At 40.0% G+C, this 17,050-nt stretch overlaps 1 protein-coding gene across 3 annotated transcripts in view; it reads left to right on the top strand.

Annotated features, from left to right (window-relative positions):
• Window positions 1-527: 527 nt before the first annotated feature.
• HS2ST1 (heparan sulfate 2-O-sulfotransferase 1) overlaps window positions 528-17,050 on the top strand; it is a 151,801-nt gene continuing 135,278 nt past the window's right edge. For 2 of the 3 annotated variants that reach the window (XR_015222367.1, XM_086617523.1), the window contains exon 1: window positions 531-651. Coding sequence is in view for 2 of the 3 variants with exons in the window: in XM_086617523.1 (XP_086473649.1) it covers window positions 546-651 (106 nt within the window). In the remaining variant the exon portion in view is untranslated. Of the gene's footprint in view, window positions 652-17,050 lie in introns of all 3 variants that reach the window. The other variant, XM_086617524.1, reaches the window with a different exon arrangement.

Raw genomic sequence — 17,050 nt, 5'->3', positions numbered from 1 at the left:
GATGGGCGGGACTTTAAGAAGGGCCTCCCAATCACGAAGGGTCGCATGTAGGCGGGACATCGCCTCGGGCCGGCAACTCAGAGCCGAGGGGGTAGGCGGAGGAGTCAACGCCCCGTGGGCGGGGCGCCGCCTGAGCGGAGCCAATCCAGTTGCGGGAGAGGCGAGGTGGCGGTAGCACCGCCCAATGGCGGAGGGGGCGGGGGCGGGTCCCGCCGCCGGGAAGCGGTGGCGACGGCGGGGGACGGGTGCGCGGTTGGGCACTCGGTTGCTGAGCAGCGCACGCAGCCGGGGGAGGGGCGCGCTGGTGGCTGCCGCGCGGTGGTCGGCGGGGGGCGGTGGGGGCCGGGCGGTCGGCGGGGCGATGTGAGAGCGGCGGCGGGCCCTGCCGCGCGCCCCAGCCGCGTCCCTCCGGCTCCCCTCGCTCGCGCCGTCCCCGCGGCGGCGGCGGCAGCGGCTCCCGCCGGCCTCCGCGGCCGGGCCCCGCGTTATGTCGTGATCCCGGGCGGGCGGCGCTGCTGCTGCTGCTCATGGGGCTGCTCAGGATTATGCTGCCGCCCAAGTTGCAGCTGCTGGCGGTGCTCGTCTTCGGGGTGGCCGTGCTCTTCCTGGAGAACCAGATCCAGAAGCTGGAGGAGTCCCGCGGCAAGCTGGGTGAGGGCCGGGCCTGGGGCGGAACGGGCCGTGCCGGGACCGGGACCGGGTGGGCGGCGGGCCGCGGCAGGGCGCGGGGCGGCGGGCGAGACGGTAGTGCGGGCAGCCGGAGCGGCGGCGGGAGCGCGGAGGGCCGGCAGCCGGGCTCGCCCCGCCTCGGTGTGCCGCCGGGCCGGGCTGGGGGGGGACACGCACTGGGGGCTGCTCTTCCCGTACGGCTCCGTGCGTTTACATGCCCGACACGGTAAAGGACCTGATCGATACGGTCTGGGGGCTCTGCGGAAGGGGCTGTCAACAGCGGAGGCAGCAGCCTTGGCCTTTGAGTCCGTTTGTGTCTGTGTGTTCTGCGCGGTCATGAGACCGAGGAGGGATCAGTGTTGGAAAGGTAAATATTTCCGTACTGTGTCTGCATGCGTTTCCTTACAAGAGCAGCGGTGTTGGAAGCTATTAGGAGCAGCCGCTGGCCTGCGTGTGCCTTCTGACGGGCACCGGGAAGGGAGAAGAGCAGCGGTAGTGGTGCCGAAAGTGAGTCTAGTTCTGCTGCCTGCTGCTGCAACTAATTACCATCTTCTTCACATGTAATTTCTGCTTCAGACGTTTTACCGAGGCTTGGCATTGTAAAGGAAAGCATAGTGTAAAAAAAAAAGAAAAGCCTAAAGATATCGTTCTTAATGACAAATGGGTAATGTGTTTTACTCTCATTGAATGTAAGATACTATTTTCTGGAGTTTACTGAGCAGACTTAGTGATCTCCTAGACCGTCACTGAGCTGTAGTTAAGCAGAATAATGATGAACTTGAAAACTCTTGTGTAAGATTTCTTTTGCTTTTCTTGCCCTGAGGAGACCTTTTTAGAGTAATATTTGCCTGGTAGGTAACATCTTACTACTTTGTCTGTTGTATGTAAGGCTGCAGCACTTGTATAGATTTTACGTTACTCAATTAAGGGTCTAAGAGATGTGAGAAAATACCATTCTGAATGTAGTTTGTGGAGCCTAGGAGCTGTAAAAACAGAGTACTGGGGCTTCTGGTGTATGCAAGTACAGGGACTGGTTCACAAACATTGTTGATTTGTTTTCTCGTATTATTTGACTATTGTAAAATATTTAGACTACAAACACTTCGAGTTTGTAGGAAGAAAAGTGCACGTCATGTTCCTACTGGTGTTAAACTAGAAGTGGACTTTGAGTGACATGGGAAGTTTAACAGTGAGCTTCTAACAGGGCCAGAGTCAGCATAACTTAATGTTAAGCTGTAAGAATGCCATTGGGATTTTACTTCTCAGCGTTTCTTTTCCACTTTGCTCTCTTTGAATTGGATATTAAAGATTAGTATCCTGGAAATGGTAGTGGCTGGCTTATTATTACAGGATCGTCTTACTCTGCATATTTTTCAACTTCGTACCAATTACAATTGAAGCATAATTGTTGCAGAGTTTCAGTAACTGTAAACAAAAATTTGAAGAAGAAAAGGAATTAAATTGGAAGATAGTTCAAGCAGGTGTTAACATAATGCTCGAGGTTCAGTGAAATTTTGTATCCATGTGTTTTAAACTGTTTGATACTCATGGCTTCAGTGCCTCTGTTGCTTACAGTGTATGATACTTTAGGGAAATCTACCTCCTGGCACAAAAAGATTAATATAATGCATGTGAGAATAAAGAATTTTGTTGGTAAAACTTCCTCTTCCTCCTTAATGTGTATACAATGGGCATGATTATGTTACATATTTAGAGGATTAAAATACACAGCTTATACTGCTTTGGGAGAAGAATCCGGTTACTATGTTCTGCTGATTTCATTTCTTAAGGAGAAGGGAAACTGATAGTAGTAAAGTTTATTAAAAGTATGATGGAAGGGTTTGTTCTGGGAGCAGCTTACTAGTGATTCTTCAAAATCACTAGTGTGTAAGGAGGGGAAAAAGGGTTTTCTGCAACACCTTTGAACTCAGGTTCTGTTGTATAACATAAGAGTATGCTTTGTTAAAAAGGCTCTAGCTGTCTTGAACGTTTCCCTTTTTACGTGTTTGGTATGTATTTTATGACTAGCAAATGTTAAGATTTCATTACAGAAAAATTTTTACCATCATGGTTGGTAATATTTCTACTGAGCTGTAATATGGAAAATGTTTTTCTCTGAATCAAAGTAATTAGTTGGCGTAATGCAGTTGAATTCCAATCTTTCTCCCTGCCCCCCAAAAGAATGAGGAGTGTGCATGTGAAGAGGCAATGATACTATGATTTGATGATAGTGTCAAAGTAGTCCTTTTGGTCTTTCAGTTGTGTTTCACTGGGTGCTTTATGTTAGAAGTCATACTGCATATAGTTTGGGTGCTGGGTTTTGAACTATGCTGTGTGTTTGCGTTGATATATCACATGATAAACTGTCATATCAGAAACTAGTTGTAAGAATTAGGCTATGACTAGGAAAACTGAATGACTTCAGATTTTGTAGCAAATAAATATTTCTCCAGTCTTACCAGCAGTTCTAAAAATATTCAAACATTCTGGTGAAAAAACAATGGGAACTTCTGTCTTCCTGTAAGTTTTTATATAGGTAAAACTCTGTCATCCTGGCAAACTTTTCTTTTTCAAGTTGAGAAGTACAGGAAATAGAAGCAATTGACCATCACAAATGCTGATGTTGCTTTTTTTCTCTGTGATGAGATTATCAGTCTAATGTCATTTAAAAAGGTATTTGTAAACCTGTGGTTTTCTTCATCATATTAAAGATAATTCTCTAATTAAAAAATAAAGAAAATAAAAATATAAATTATAACTTCTTAAGCTCTTTACAAATAGTTTGTAGTGGTGAGATCACAACCAGTTTCAAGAACTTTTTTGGTGAGATTTGTACATACAGCTCTTAATCTTTCATATTCTTTTCAAGTTTACATGTAAGGGCAGCTAAATTGGCATTCTCTCCAGACTAATCTGTCCCTAGTTGCCAGTGAGAACTTTAATGTTTTTATTTAAGCTTGGTGTAAGTACTTGCTCATTAGCTATAGGAATGCACAGTGCTAGTAGAGAATATTGCAAGTGAAAGGCAAATGTTGAGGTTTGCACTGTCTTTCCTGGAACAGAAATAATGTCTGACCATCCCCTTTGGTTTTTGGAAGCCTGGTGGGTGCAGCTCTGCCTCTGGTTTAAACTGATGTAGCATTAAATGTGTACCACGCCATCTCCTTCATGGCCATTAGTGTTCATGGTGAGTCGGATCAAAAAACTGATCCAGCTGGAAGTAATCCATCCATCTCTGCTCTTCCCTCCCCCAAATTTTGTAATGCATTGGTAGGGAGAAGGAAGAGAAGAGGGAAGCTTGTTTGTGTTCTTGTTCTTCTGTTAAATTAGTTTTGTTCTATAGTAGCAAGTACTAGAGGCACTTCAAGGTTGGACAAAGGGGTAGGAGAAGACAATGCCTTCCTTGTTCAAGGAAGAGTCTGTAGGATTGATCAGAGAAGGTGAGGAGAGCAGATGGGGAGGGATTGGTGGGGTTGAAGTGAAGTAATACTGCTACTTTCTAGCTGTTTAGTGATACTTACATACTGGATTTTTAAAATAGTCCCTGAGTAGCATAATGTACCATAACAGGGACAGCAAGGATTGGACAACTTTATTACTGTTTCAGATTATTGTTTAACATCATGTTGAGACACTGGTTAAACTGTACTGTGGGAGTATTTCTTCTGTTAAGAAGAATACTTGCGGCTTGTATCTGTTGGTTTAACATCTTGAATCCTGTCATTTGAAAGAAATTCTTACTATTTTACTTTTTTGTTTGTTTGTTTGTTTGAAAATACATGAAAAATTTGAAAGGCTAAGGCACTTTTCCTAAGACCAGGGAAGAAAATCTAATTGGTGATTGATTGCCAGATTTATTATTTTTTTTAAGGTGATTTCCTAGTGCCTGTGGCCCTTGCTGCGGTAGTTTCCTTCTAAGCAGTGTGCAAGTATCTAACAAAGCACTGTTACTTTGAAGTTAAATCATTTACCTTCTCAATGATTAAATGTTATGCTTCCTAGAAATAGAAGAGTTTCTACTTTTTTTGGAATATTGAAATAATAGGCATCTTGTGTTTCTTTCATTTGGGAAAAAAAAAAATATCTCCTGTAAGTAGGCCTGCCAGTTGCATGTGTTTAGAAAATCCTTCAGAAAACTTAAATTGTCCCTCATAATATAGCATGCATAGTTCCTTAGCATATTATTTATACTTGAACTTCATTTATAGAGAGTAGTTTGTGATCGTTGGCAGTTCTGGCTGCATACAGCTATGCAAATAATTTACTAGTATTTCTTTTAAATACAGCTCTGTTGCCTAATGGTTATTATTTTCCACTGAGTAGCCCGAGGCATTCTTTCAGAAGCTGTTTTCTTATGTAGTGGGTTTCCTGAAATGAGAGTTTTAATGCTGCTTCCTCAGTATATCTCCCGCCAGTGAAACATTCTTCCACTTTACCTTGCTGGTTCTATTATACTTTTTCATTTAGTTCCCCCTTACCTTGCCCTGGTCATTCCAGACACTTTCAGAAGAAATTTTAAACTGCTTCCATACTAGGCTTGTACTTCCTGTTGAAAAGTGTGATAGACCAATTGTATGAATTTTGTTATTATGTTATTGTTTGTGATTTTATTTATTTGTTATGTTATTGTTTGTGATTTTTATATTTATTTGTAACTCTTTTGGGAATAAGTGTTGCAACTGCTGCCGTTGCATTTTCTATGAAATCGATAATGTCTGAATTTTGACTAATATAGAACTGTGCACTTTCCTAAGCACGTACCAAGACGGTTCAGACTTGCTAATGGAATGTGAGGGTTAATCTCACCCCTTTTTGCTGTCACTCCAACATCTGTTTCTAACAGTGGAAATAAGAGGCACAACTTTTTAAAATTTCTTTCCTCTTCTGGAAGGTTGCACATGAGAAACTTTAATATTGTTGTACCTACTTTGGAGGCTTTTAGTGAAATAGGTTTGGGAATTAGTGATGTGGTGAGAGCTGCGGCTTTGCTACTAATAGTCGGTGCTGCTCTGGAGAGTTATCTGGCGAGGGGATATTTTTGTTAGAGACATTTTGAGGGCTGTTCTGAGAAATGAAACGGACTTGAGAAATCAGATGAAGCATACACCTCCAGTCCTTCCAGCCACGGACTGCAGTGGATGAGTTAGTCACCAGGTAAGGCACTGCATCTTTCTCGATTCTCTGTTGGAAGAGTTCAGATTTGCGCCAGTCATATCTACGTGTTAACTTTTTAACACACAAATTCAACTTGAAGAGCACGAAGACTTACGATACTATTCTCCAGGGAAATCCTGGAAAAGAGCCACGATTACAATCAGCTGTTTAGGATAGAAACAGCTTGTTGGACAGCCAAAGAAATGCAAGTGCCATCATCATCGTCTCTGTGAATTATCACAGATTTGGTAATGGTAGCTATGAGGTAGGGAATTAATTTGAGGCTGAAAAACTCACGAGAAAGTCTTTAAGAGTTCTAGGTCCTGTTTTTCCATGTCATTGTTTTTCCATGGAGAAGGAAGGGAGATTAAGTTATTTTAATAATGAAATACCTAGCAAGATTCAGTAATGTGCTTGACACTATAAAAGAAGAGCATTACTGGAAATTAGAAGAAGCTATTTTTAATGCCTTTATTTACTCTGTGATAAAGCAACAAAAATAATGACATTATGGCATAATGCCATGCCAATGATCCTTTTGTTTTTCTTGTCCGTTTTCTACTTCTGATCATAGAGAAAGTAACTAAAATTTTTGTATCTGCAATGTGCCTTAGAAATTGAATGAAATTGAGTGATTGAAAGTTACTATGTATTTTTTTTTTTAGTTCTGACTGAAGATTATTATCAAAGGAACTGGTTTAAACCACAGAAAAACCCTAACAAAACCAGGGACCCTCGAATACCCCACTAAATTAAAATTGACTGGTCATGCATTTTGTATATGTGTACGTATGTATATAAACACATCTAAAATTTATATATATTTAAAAAAAACCCCAAAACCGGCCCAAACCAGCCCTTGCCGAACTACTTGAACTTCGGAGTTAGCATAACAGGTTAAAGCATTACTTTCCAGTTTATCGTGTACATCTGAAGTGAACTAAACCTTAGGAATTTTTTTTTTCCTTATTTTGGAAAATTGACATATTTGTAGCTGGATTCTTTTTTTGCACAGCTTTGTATTGCCCCTGGCTGTTGAAGTTAGGGATGTTTGAACAGTTCATGAACAAGTCATTTCCATATCTGCTGACTGGCAACCATGAGTCACTGTTGGACTTCTGGCCAGAAGTCATTCTGGCCAGACTTGTCTTGTCTTTGAGTAATGACTGTCTTCCCTCAAATTCTTGATCCTCTTTAGGAAATGGGTGACTTTCGCATATGGAATCCTCCACATATTCTCACTTAATTGGGTCAAAAGACAGCCTTTTTGTGTAATTGTGTATATTTAAATGTTCTCATAGCAGTATTAAAATAGTGGTAAGTACTTTGCTTGAAGTGTGGTGCTATTTATCTGTTTATATATCTGAAATACTAGCCTAGCAAGGGTAATGTAAGTGCCATGCTGTAGAGAAATAGCTGAAGTGTGACATGTATTTGCATTATTTTTTCAACCAGAAATAAAAGATAAATGACTGAGTGAAAGGAGTTCAGTGTTGAGAGAGGCATCTGAAATTTGGCCAGCTGGCTGCAGCCTTTCATAAATACGTACAGACTCTTAACTGCAATCTGTCCCACTTGCTATCTAGATGGGGGACAGGCAGTATCTCATTCAAACCCTTAGCTTTGTGTCATGCTCAAGCCCATTGCTTCTGTTGGATTTACACACTCCCCTAAAAACTTGTGGCTCTGTGAAGTAGTTGTGTTCAAAGCCCAGCATCTTGAGAAAGGCAGCATTCAGGGAAGTCTTCGGTCGCTTAGGAGAGAAAAGCCAACCTCTCTCCTTCCTGGAACTGGGTCAGTTGGTTCTTTGTTCATCCTCTGACTCCTCTCCACTTGACCTTTTGAGTTTTGGAGAAATGAAATCACTCCATTTGGCATTCCCATCAGTAATTGCCTGTATTAAAAGTAGTGCTAGTGCTGATTGTAGTTGATGTGCCCATGCACTTCACTAATGGTATAAATTCTCAAGACTTGTAGAAGCATTCGTGTCGCACGTATGTGTATGTTTCTGTCAGGAATACGCTATCAGCACATCAGTGAGTGCAGTATGTGCCCTTGAGTCTCAGGGTCTGACTTCATATCGAGTGTCTGTATGTTCCCAAGTATAGAATTCATTGCTGTAGTTTAGCTTTTTATGACTATAAATTAAGAGTATATTTTTACCATAGAGGTATTGTTTGCCGATGTGTCTGCAGGAAGCCCAAATACATGTGTGTCTTTTTATTGTCTCTAGTATTCAGTGTATTATGTTTGTCCTTACTTTGCAATATCCTTGTGTCATCATGATTCCAATAACATCACCGCTATAATAATTATTATTCAAGCTTTCTGGTAGTGATAAAATTCATCATGAGTAGCAACGAGTCTAGGGCAGTGAGAGAATTAATAAGATAATTAAATTACAAAAAGTATTTGGAAAGAAGCTATCTGTCAGTTTGTCCCAGTCTTTATCTGCCTTCCTTTACGTCCATTCTCTCTACATATATACCTGGTTAGAGTTTAAAATGACAACCAACATCATCTTGTTTATTTTTATCAACTTGCTGTTTAATTCTGAATACTAATTTGTGTTGAAACATACGTAAAACTTAAGTGCTGTTTTGATAAAACAGCTTTTGATGATTTTGAAGTGTTTATGCAAACCTTGTGCATAATTGCTGCAAAACTGTAAAGAGTGCGGGGATGGGATCTTAGGTTCCTTAAATTAAAATGTATATCTTCCCCATTTACTTCTGTAGTGTTTTTTCTCTCAGAATATCTTATTTAATTCTTCTTAAAAAAAAATATATATAGAAAAATATACATGGACAAGGGAGAGTAAGGAATGTATAAGTTTATAATGTATGTAATTATAATAAATGTAAACATTGTGTATGTATATATTCCTCACCCACATTGTCTATATTTTCCAATGTTGTCGTATAGGACTGATCTCTCTCGGACAACAGATTGAAAGGCAGTAACATTTCATTTCACTTTAGAAAAGGTGCAAATAGGCTGTTGAGAACATGAAGGAACTTGGAGGTGTGAGAGCAATTGAATGGAGATTATGCTTGTTCCTCTCACTTTCTGCAAAGTGGAGAGGCTAATTTTTTCTTTTTTTTTTTGTTTTCCTCCTGAATCTTTTTTTTTCATATCTTTCCATTTTCAATATTTATAGTATCTTCTTTTCCAGATATATTGTTGTTGAACATATTCAGAAAGATTGCGTAAATAGCAGATCTGTATTTTCTTTGAAATGTTTATATTTCTTTACATTGACTGTGAGGGAGACTTTGAAGGAGATTTTGCAGTAGTAGAAGTCTCTTCTTGCAAAATATGGCATTTGAAATGGGTTTTAATATACAAAATATTAATCAGCAATTGATTGTATTATATTGGAGTTGGGTTTGATTATTCATTCTGAGCAAAGGATTTCTGCAATTCTGAGAAAGATTTACAAATTTAGAGTAAAAGGAAATGAAGTAAAAAAGTAGGATGTGAAAATGATACGATCTTAATTCTGACACATTAAATAGACCAAAAATCGGCTGCAGAACAAAACAAAGCAGTCTAAGATTTTGACTCCTTTAACATCGACACGCTGAAAGGGAGAGATGCCATCCAGAGGGACCTCGACAGGCTGGAGAGGTGGGCCCGTGTCAACCTCATGATGTTCAACCAGGCCAAATGCAAGGTCCTACATCTGGGTCGTGGCAATCCCAGGCACAAATACAGACTGGGTGGTGAATGGATCGAGAGCAGCCCTGAGGAGAAGGACTTGGGAGTACTGGTGGATTAGAAGCTCAATATGAGCCAGCAATGTGCTCTTGCGGCCCAGAAGGCCAACCGCATCCTGGGCTGCATCAAGAGGAGCGTGGCCAGCAGGTCGAGAGAGGTGATTCTCCCCCTCTACTCTGCCCTCGCGAGACCTCACCTGGAGTACTGCGTCCAGTTCTGGAGCCCCCAACATAAGAAGGACATGGACCAGTTGGAGAGGGTCCAGAGGAGGGCCACGAAGATGATAAGAGGGCTGGAGCACCTTTCCTATGAGGACAGGCTGAAAGAGTTGGGGCTGTTCAGCCTGGAGAAGAGGAGGCTCCGGGGTGACCTTATAGCGGTCTTCCAGTACCTCAAGGGGGCCTACAAGAAAGATGGGGAGAGGCTGTTCAGGAGGGCCAGTTGTGATAGGACAAGGGGTAATGGTTTTAAAATAGAGGGAGGTAGATTCAGGTTGGATATTAGGAAAAAATTTTTTACCACAAGAGTTGTAGAACACTGGAACAGGTTGCCCAGAGAGGTGGTGGATGCTCCATCCCTGGAGACGTTCAAGGCCAGGTTGGACGAGGCCCTGAGCAACCTGATCTAGTTGGAGATATCCCTGTTCCTTGCAGGGGGGTTGGACTAGATGACCTTTGAAGGTCCCTTCCAGCCCTAACCATTCTATGATTCTATGATTTTAATGACATATGTAAATTGAGGAGAAATAACATTTGGAAGATCTAATTTCAGATTTTTGATTCCTTCAAAAAATGGGGATTAATTTTAACAAAAGCTGAGTCCAGCCATGTCCTTCCACTGTCTGTGGTAAAAGTAGTTATCTCACAGGGTTTTATTTCTATGGTGAAGGACAAAAATACTACACCTTGTCTATTGACCAAAAAACACTCCTGAGCACAAGCGGATGATCACTTTCTGCAGATGTAGTTTTGTACCCGGTACACAAAATACCTCGTATGAGGATCCTTGGTTTTGGAAATAAAGCCATAACGTCAGATTTTTTTGTATCCTGGTGTTGAATGAAGTGTTTCATAGGTAGAATCCTATTTCAGCTGCACTCCTTCCTACTGACCACTTTGGAGCCAAGATTTTTCAGCATCTCATTTGTCAGTAAACCTTCAGCAGTGTGTGCTCTTAAAAGTGAGAAAAGATATTTTCCTGGCAAGATGTCTATAATTGCATACTATTCTTTATACATTATCCTAGAACTGTGCTGAGATGACCATAGAGCTAAAATGCTTTCTCTTAATCAAGTTAGCGCCTTTGGGAATATTGAATGTCTTACAGTTTGCCCTTCTTATTTTTTATATTTTAAAGCCAAACAAAAGAATCTTACAAAGCCCTACTGCTTATCTGAGAATAATTTAGTATGTTTTAATAGCTTTTTAGACAAATTAACTATTTTGTATTAACTTTGGTGATGCTACCAACAAGGCAAGCTTTTAAAGATAAGTAGCTAATAAATAGTTAGCTGTCTTATGATGAAGCAATTAGATCTTGCTGTCCAGTTTGATAACTTCAAAGTATATAAAGTAGGATTTGACTCAGTATATTTTTGAACTCCATTTCACTTACAAAGATAGCATTTCAAGAGTAGATGTATGGTTGATTTTTGGAGAATGTTCCTGTCTATAAAATGACTTTTTGGAGTATGATCATTTAGTAGGAATCAGAGTGTTTTATATGTTTATTGCTTTCCTACTTTTAATGCAACAAATTTTATTTTTTAAATACTTCTGGGCTTCCCTCCCTTTGCTCTCTAAATTATTAGTTCGGTTGGTTTGAAGTCCAAACTTTTAGCAAGACCTAGTTTAAGATTTAGCAAGTTTTAAATTTAAATTTAGTTTAACTTTTAGCAAGACTTTATTTAAGTTTAAATCTTAAACTTGTCTTCGACAGGAGCACACTTCATGTTTTTATTTGATCAAGCTATAAAAAACAACCTAGAACATTTCTGGCACACTGCTTGATTTATACTTCTAAATTATGGTTTATAGTCTGCTTGTTTAGTATGTATGCAGTAGTCTAGGTGTTTTCTGCTATGAGAAGTACCAGAACACCTTACTGTCTAGTAGGCTAGTAGTATCCATTCTAATCTTTCAACTGCCCCACAAACATGCTTTCTGAGCCAAAGGCAAAGGCTGAATGACCAGAAATACCTGTCTAAGCTTACATTTAAACATAGCAGCGTTCTAACCTTTCATGTCTGATACAGACTTGAATTTTATCTTTGAAACTATTCAATGGCCAAAGCAGTTAGGGTTATGTAAAAACTTTTTAACGGGATTCAGGTGGAGCAACTTTTATTCCAGGTTTGAATTTTGAGAAGGGATTTTGGAGTGCTTAAGGAAGTAAAATTGCTGTCAGTCATGGAGGTGCATAAGAGGGCTTGAGAAGTCACAAGACCTGACAGATGAGCTGTCAAAGTTAGCAGTGGGCACATAAAATGTTTTTGCCCCAGCAGCGCTTTTGTTGGAGAGTGTCACCCCATTGCTAGCCAGGGTGGGAACCAGATGTGCCCAGCTCCTCCACCAGCAGAGATCAGAGCATGGGACATGAAGTTAAAGCACTCTTGATTTCAGTGTAGTTTAGTGCTTTGGGCCTTGAGCTGCAGAGATGGCATATGTTTGCTTCTGGACAGGAAAGGACAGCCATCCCTTCATTCAACCCAGAAAAATTTGGTAGAGGATATTTGTTGGGCTTCTTAGTTATTCATGAGGCATGTTAAATGCGTTTGGCCTTAAGGCAATTTTATCTTGTAAGCGCTTGGTCAAGCTTAGTGGAGAATATTAAAGATGAACTGCTGAAGAGGGGAAATGAGGAGTAGAAAGGATGTGTATGTGAGGATCAGTGCGACTTTTGCATCTCTGAGCTATCCAGTCAGTGTGATCCCAACAAAAACACAGAGAGTATTGGGGCATACGCTTCTTTTCAAGGCTAGCTTAACAGTCTGAAAATGTACTTGCTTCTGATTTGTTATTTACCCTTCACAATACTATTAAACCCTCCTCTCTTTTCTAATGTGAAAAAAACAACGTAAAACTGAGGTGGTGGTTTAGCAGAAAGAAATGATAAATCAAATAGTAAAACATTTATGTGTATCCTCTTCTGGTTTTCCTGTCTGTGCTTTCCAAACCATACTCTGAAAAACATGGTCTTGCTAATATGTTTGTGGGAACATTCTTCTAAACATTTGTGGTCACTGGAGCAACCCAAAGCGTTGTTTCTGATTTTTATGTGCCTACTTATGTGTGATTGCCTAGTACAGATGGCAAGGCATCTTAATATGAGAAAAGAGAAAGAGATGATAAATTATTCACATGTCAAGTTTAAAGAAAAAAAAGACATACATGTGAAGGAGGAATGAAGATATTGAAAGAGGGTTTTTTTCTTTTTTTTTATTTATTTCTTATTCTAAGCCATAGAAAAAAGCCCTTAAACTGAATGACCATTTTTTTCCAGGAGCAGTAATGGTGATTATGTGTAAGTTCTAAATATGTGCACTCTTTGACTGGAAGCTTGTGTCAAGGTTGCAGTTAAAAGCATATACTGTTTTGTGATAAATAAAGGGATGCAATAAACTTATATTTCTTAAACTGGTGCTATAAAATTTACATGCAAAATATTTGTTTTGCTAGAGATGATGAGAAAACGTTTTAAATTTTAACTGAGATGGAAATACTAGTTTTCAAGAATGGATGTTGGAAAATAGGGTAAAGGTTTTTTTAGACTTGCTTCCTCTCATTGTTATGCTGTCTTAAGTGCTATTTTTATTTCTATATTGTTTTAAATCATGTGCTTTTTAAGTATAAAAAAAAAACAACTAAATGTCTGACAACGTGACACTTAAGCAACAAAATCTATCAAGTATTCATATAGCAGCAGGAACATGAAATACAGTGATTTTTCCTACCTCTCTTTTTACTTTACTTAATGTGTAATAAGTATGTGCATGTAAATGTAAACATGAGATGGTACTCTAGAGATCACTAGTAAGCAAGATAAGCCTATATGAAAAGCCTCTCAGATATTCAGAAAGTGATTTGAAAGAGTTTTCTACCCTTGATGGAATTGCATTTCTGCAAACTCTGTGCAAATTTTGTTAATCCTTCAACTTTTGCTGTATCAGATTCCACAATTAAACAGTAACCTAAATTGGCAAAAATATTTGACTTCTCTAGAGAAAAATATCTAGACCTCACAAATACATATCAAGCAGAACTACCAGGTGGTTTAAAGCTTTACCAACTGATAAGGGTTAACCAAGTATAGACATAAAACCATAAAAAGGGATTGTTCTTTATCATTTGTTCAAAACCTTTGTTACAAGGAATTTGAGGAGCTAAAAAACCTGTGATATTTAAGGATCATAAATGCATCAATTTCAAACTTGACTAAACTTGTTGTCTTGTGTAATTTTAGTACTACTCTTCAAAATTTTCCTGCAGTATTTAATATACGGCATTTTGTGGTGACAAGATTTTAAGCAACTGCATGCTGTAGAAGTTGGAATATGAGAATGTAGTGTACGCTAATGGGTTGTGTACGTGTCCTCCTCTTGTCCCAGGGAGACCTTCATACGGGTTTTGAGTGTTTGGTTTGGTTTCAGAGCAGAGAATCCTTGTTTTAGGCAGTTTGTAACAGCAAGAACTTAATGATTTGAGTATAATTATTTTCTGAAGTTTATCACTGCTTCCTGTTTGATCTAAATGGAAGGTCAAAATTAGCTAAAAATATCCCAACATTCCTTGGAAAGTATGGCACTTAAATTATTGCCAAATGCAAAGGTTTTTTTCTTGTATCGTTCAAGAACTGTTAGCGTATGTCGAAGAGCATATGAATTAGTTGCCAAAAGTATTCTTGGATAATGGAGACTGTTTTTTTCTCTAGCAATTTCTTTGGAAAACAAGTAACAGCACTTTTCCAAACTATGACTGAACTTACTGCAATAATTACACGTTTTAGTTTTATTGTACTCTATTTTTTATTGTATTCTGCTGCCTTGACATCAGTACTGATTTATAAATGTAAACTTAGCTATGCTTTGATTCCTTTTTTCTGAATAAAAGATAGTCTGCTCTAAAGCAAACTTCCTAAATTGCACTTCCATACTTATTACTCATTCTGTGACTGTAACCTCCAGTAGGCATCACAGAATGCTTATTAAATGAAGTAGCTGTGTTTCCAAACTGGAACCAGACACCATTTTGTGCAGGGTAGTAGATAAAACGCTAACTAGACGCTTAGCTTCTAAATTTGGACTTAGGGGTTTTTTGTTTGGTTGTTTTAGCTGCAGGCTTGTTTAAGGTGAATTTAGAGTGCTTTGGATGTTTTAGGTTTTTTTTGTTTGGTTGGTTGTTTTTTTATAAAGGGATTGCTTTGACTAGAAAATTTCAATGTAACATGTACTTGGGAATTTTGTGTAGTAGAATCACGTATTAGCAATTCTGGTGGCAGTATTGTGACTAGTATTTTTTATTTTACAACAGTTGAAATAAAATTATGTAGTGACACTATCTTTCATGGTTGGTTACTAAAGAGCTAAACTTTGACATAGAAGTGGCTATTGGGTTTGATGTTTGGGTTGTTGTTTTCTTTTCTTTTTGGTGGGGGGATGGAGTGGGTGGTGTTGGGTTTTTTAAAATGAACATCCAAGAACATTTACTAATACCAACCACTGGAGTGGCATTTTTAAGTGACAATTTTGTAGTGAAAATTTAAGATATCTTGCTTTGAGTGGTCCAGCAACTGCTGGATTGACAAAGTGCATGTGGCTTGCTTTGTTTGCGTGTTTTGTGGAAATTTTCCCTTTTGTGCTCTGCAAGCCTTGGCTATGATGTTAGAATGAAGAACATTTTTTTTATTGAGCTTTTTGCCAGTTTACAGGTTAGTTTGTGAACCACTGACTGAACAGAACAACTTTTACAGACTATAAAGTGAAACCTTGTAACATGAAGTAACAATAAAATAAAACAGAGTCTGTTGGGGAAAGTAATTTTCCCACATCTTTTAAAGAGTCCATACTTGAAGCAGGGGGGGAAGGTTGGGGCTGTAAGGTCTTGTGATGACTCATAGCAGTACAAGAGATGACGGGATTGGAGAAGGTTAGTGCTAACAGTGTGGGCCACTAATAGCCATCAAGTATGGAAATGTTCAGTAATGCATCTGCCTCTGCTCTCTCTATCTGTGGAGTCCGAAGGATATAGCTGATGGGTTTATATAAGGAGGGAAAAAACAAATGAGAAAGTCTTCATATTTCAAATGGAAAGTGATTTTAAAAATATCCATAGGGAACACCCTAATACAGAAATGATACAGTCTATTTATTTGACCCATGTCCTTCACAGGTATATTGCAGGTATAGAATCATAGAATGATTTGGCTTGGGAAGGACCTTAAAGATCATCTAGTTCCAACCCCCCTGCCATGGGCAGGGACACCTTCTACTACATCAGGTTGCTCAAAGTCCCATTCAATCTGGCCTTGAACACTTCCAGGGATGGGGCATCCACAACTTCTCTGGGCAACCGGTTCCAGTGCCTCATCACCCTCACAGTGAAGTATTTCGTCCTTAGATCTAATCAAAATCTGCCCTCTTTCAGTTTAAAGCCATTGCCCCTTGTCTTATCACTACATGCCCTTGTAAAAGTCCCCTCTCCAGCTTTCCTTTAGGCCCTCTTTACGTACTGGAAGGCTGCTAGAAGGTCTCCCTAGGCCTTCTCTTCTCCAGGGTGAACAACCCCAACTCTCTCAGCCTGTCTTTGTAGGAGAGGTTCTCCAGCCCTCAGATCATCTTTGTGGCCCTCCTCTGGACTCACTACAGCAGCTCCATGTCCTTCTTAAGGTGGGGGCCCCAGAGCTGAACGCAGTACTCCAGGTGGGGTCTCATGAGAGCAGAGTAGAGGGGCGGAATCACCTCCCTTGACCTGCTGGCCTTCTTTTGATGCAGCCCAGGATACAGTTGGCTTTCTGGGCTGCAAGCACACATTGCTGGCTCATGTTGAGCGTCTTATCAACCAACACCCATAAGTCCTTTTCCTCAGACCTACTCTCAATCCATTCTCTGCCCAGCTTGTACTTGTGCTTGGAATTGCCCCAAACCCATATGCAGGATCTTGCACTTGGCCTTGTTGAACTTCATGAGGTTCTCACAGGCCCATCTCTCCAGCCTGTCAGGGTCTCTCCAGATGGCATCCCTTCCCTCCAGCGTGTCAACCACACCACACAGCTTGGTGTCGTCAGCAAGCTTGCTGAGGGTGCACTCAATCCCACTGTCCATGTCGCTGACAAAGATGTTAAACAGTATGTTAAATATATGTGACATCATAAACTTGTATATCTTCATACAAGTTTGAGAAACGTTGCTAGGATTGAAAATGGCGTTGATATCCTTGTGTCGCCTGACAGAGAACTGCTTAGTCTCCCTTACTCTGTTTAAAGCTACATGAGTTAGGTTTGAATCAGCCAG

This window comes from Tauraco erythrolophus, chromosome 10 (assembly GCF_009769465.1).
Source record: "Tauraco erythrolophus isolate bTauEry1 chromosome 10, bTauEry1.pri, whole genome shotgun sequence".
In the NCBI taxonomy this organism is placed as follows: domain Eukaryota; kingdom Metazoa; phylum Chordata; class Aves; order Musophagiformes; family Musophagidae; genus Tauraco; species Tauraco erythrolophus.
Note: the sequence above shows the minus strand (reverse complement) of the source record. Positions and strands in the feature narration are given on the sequence as shown.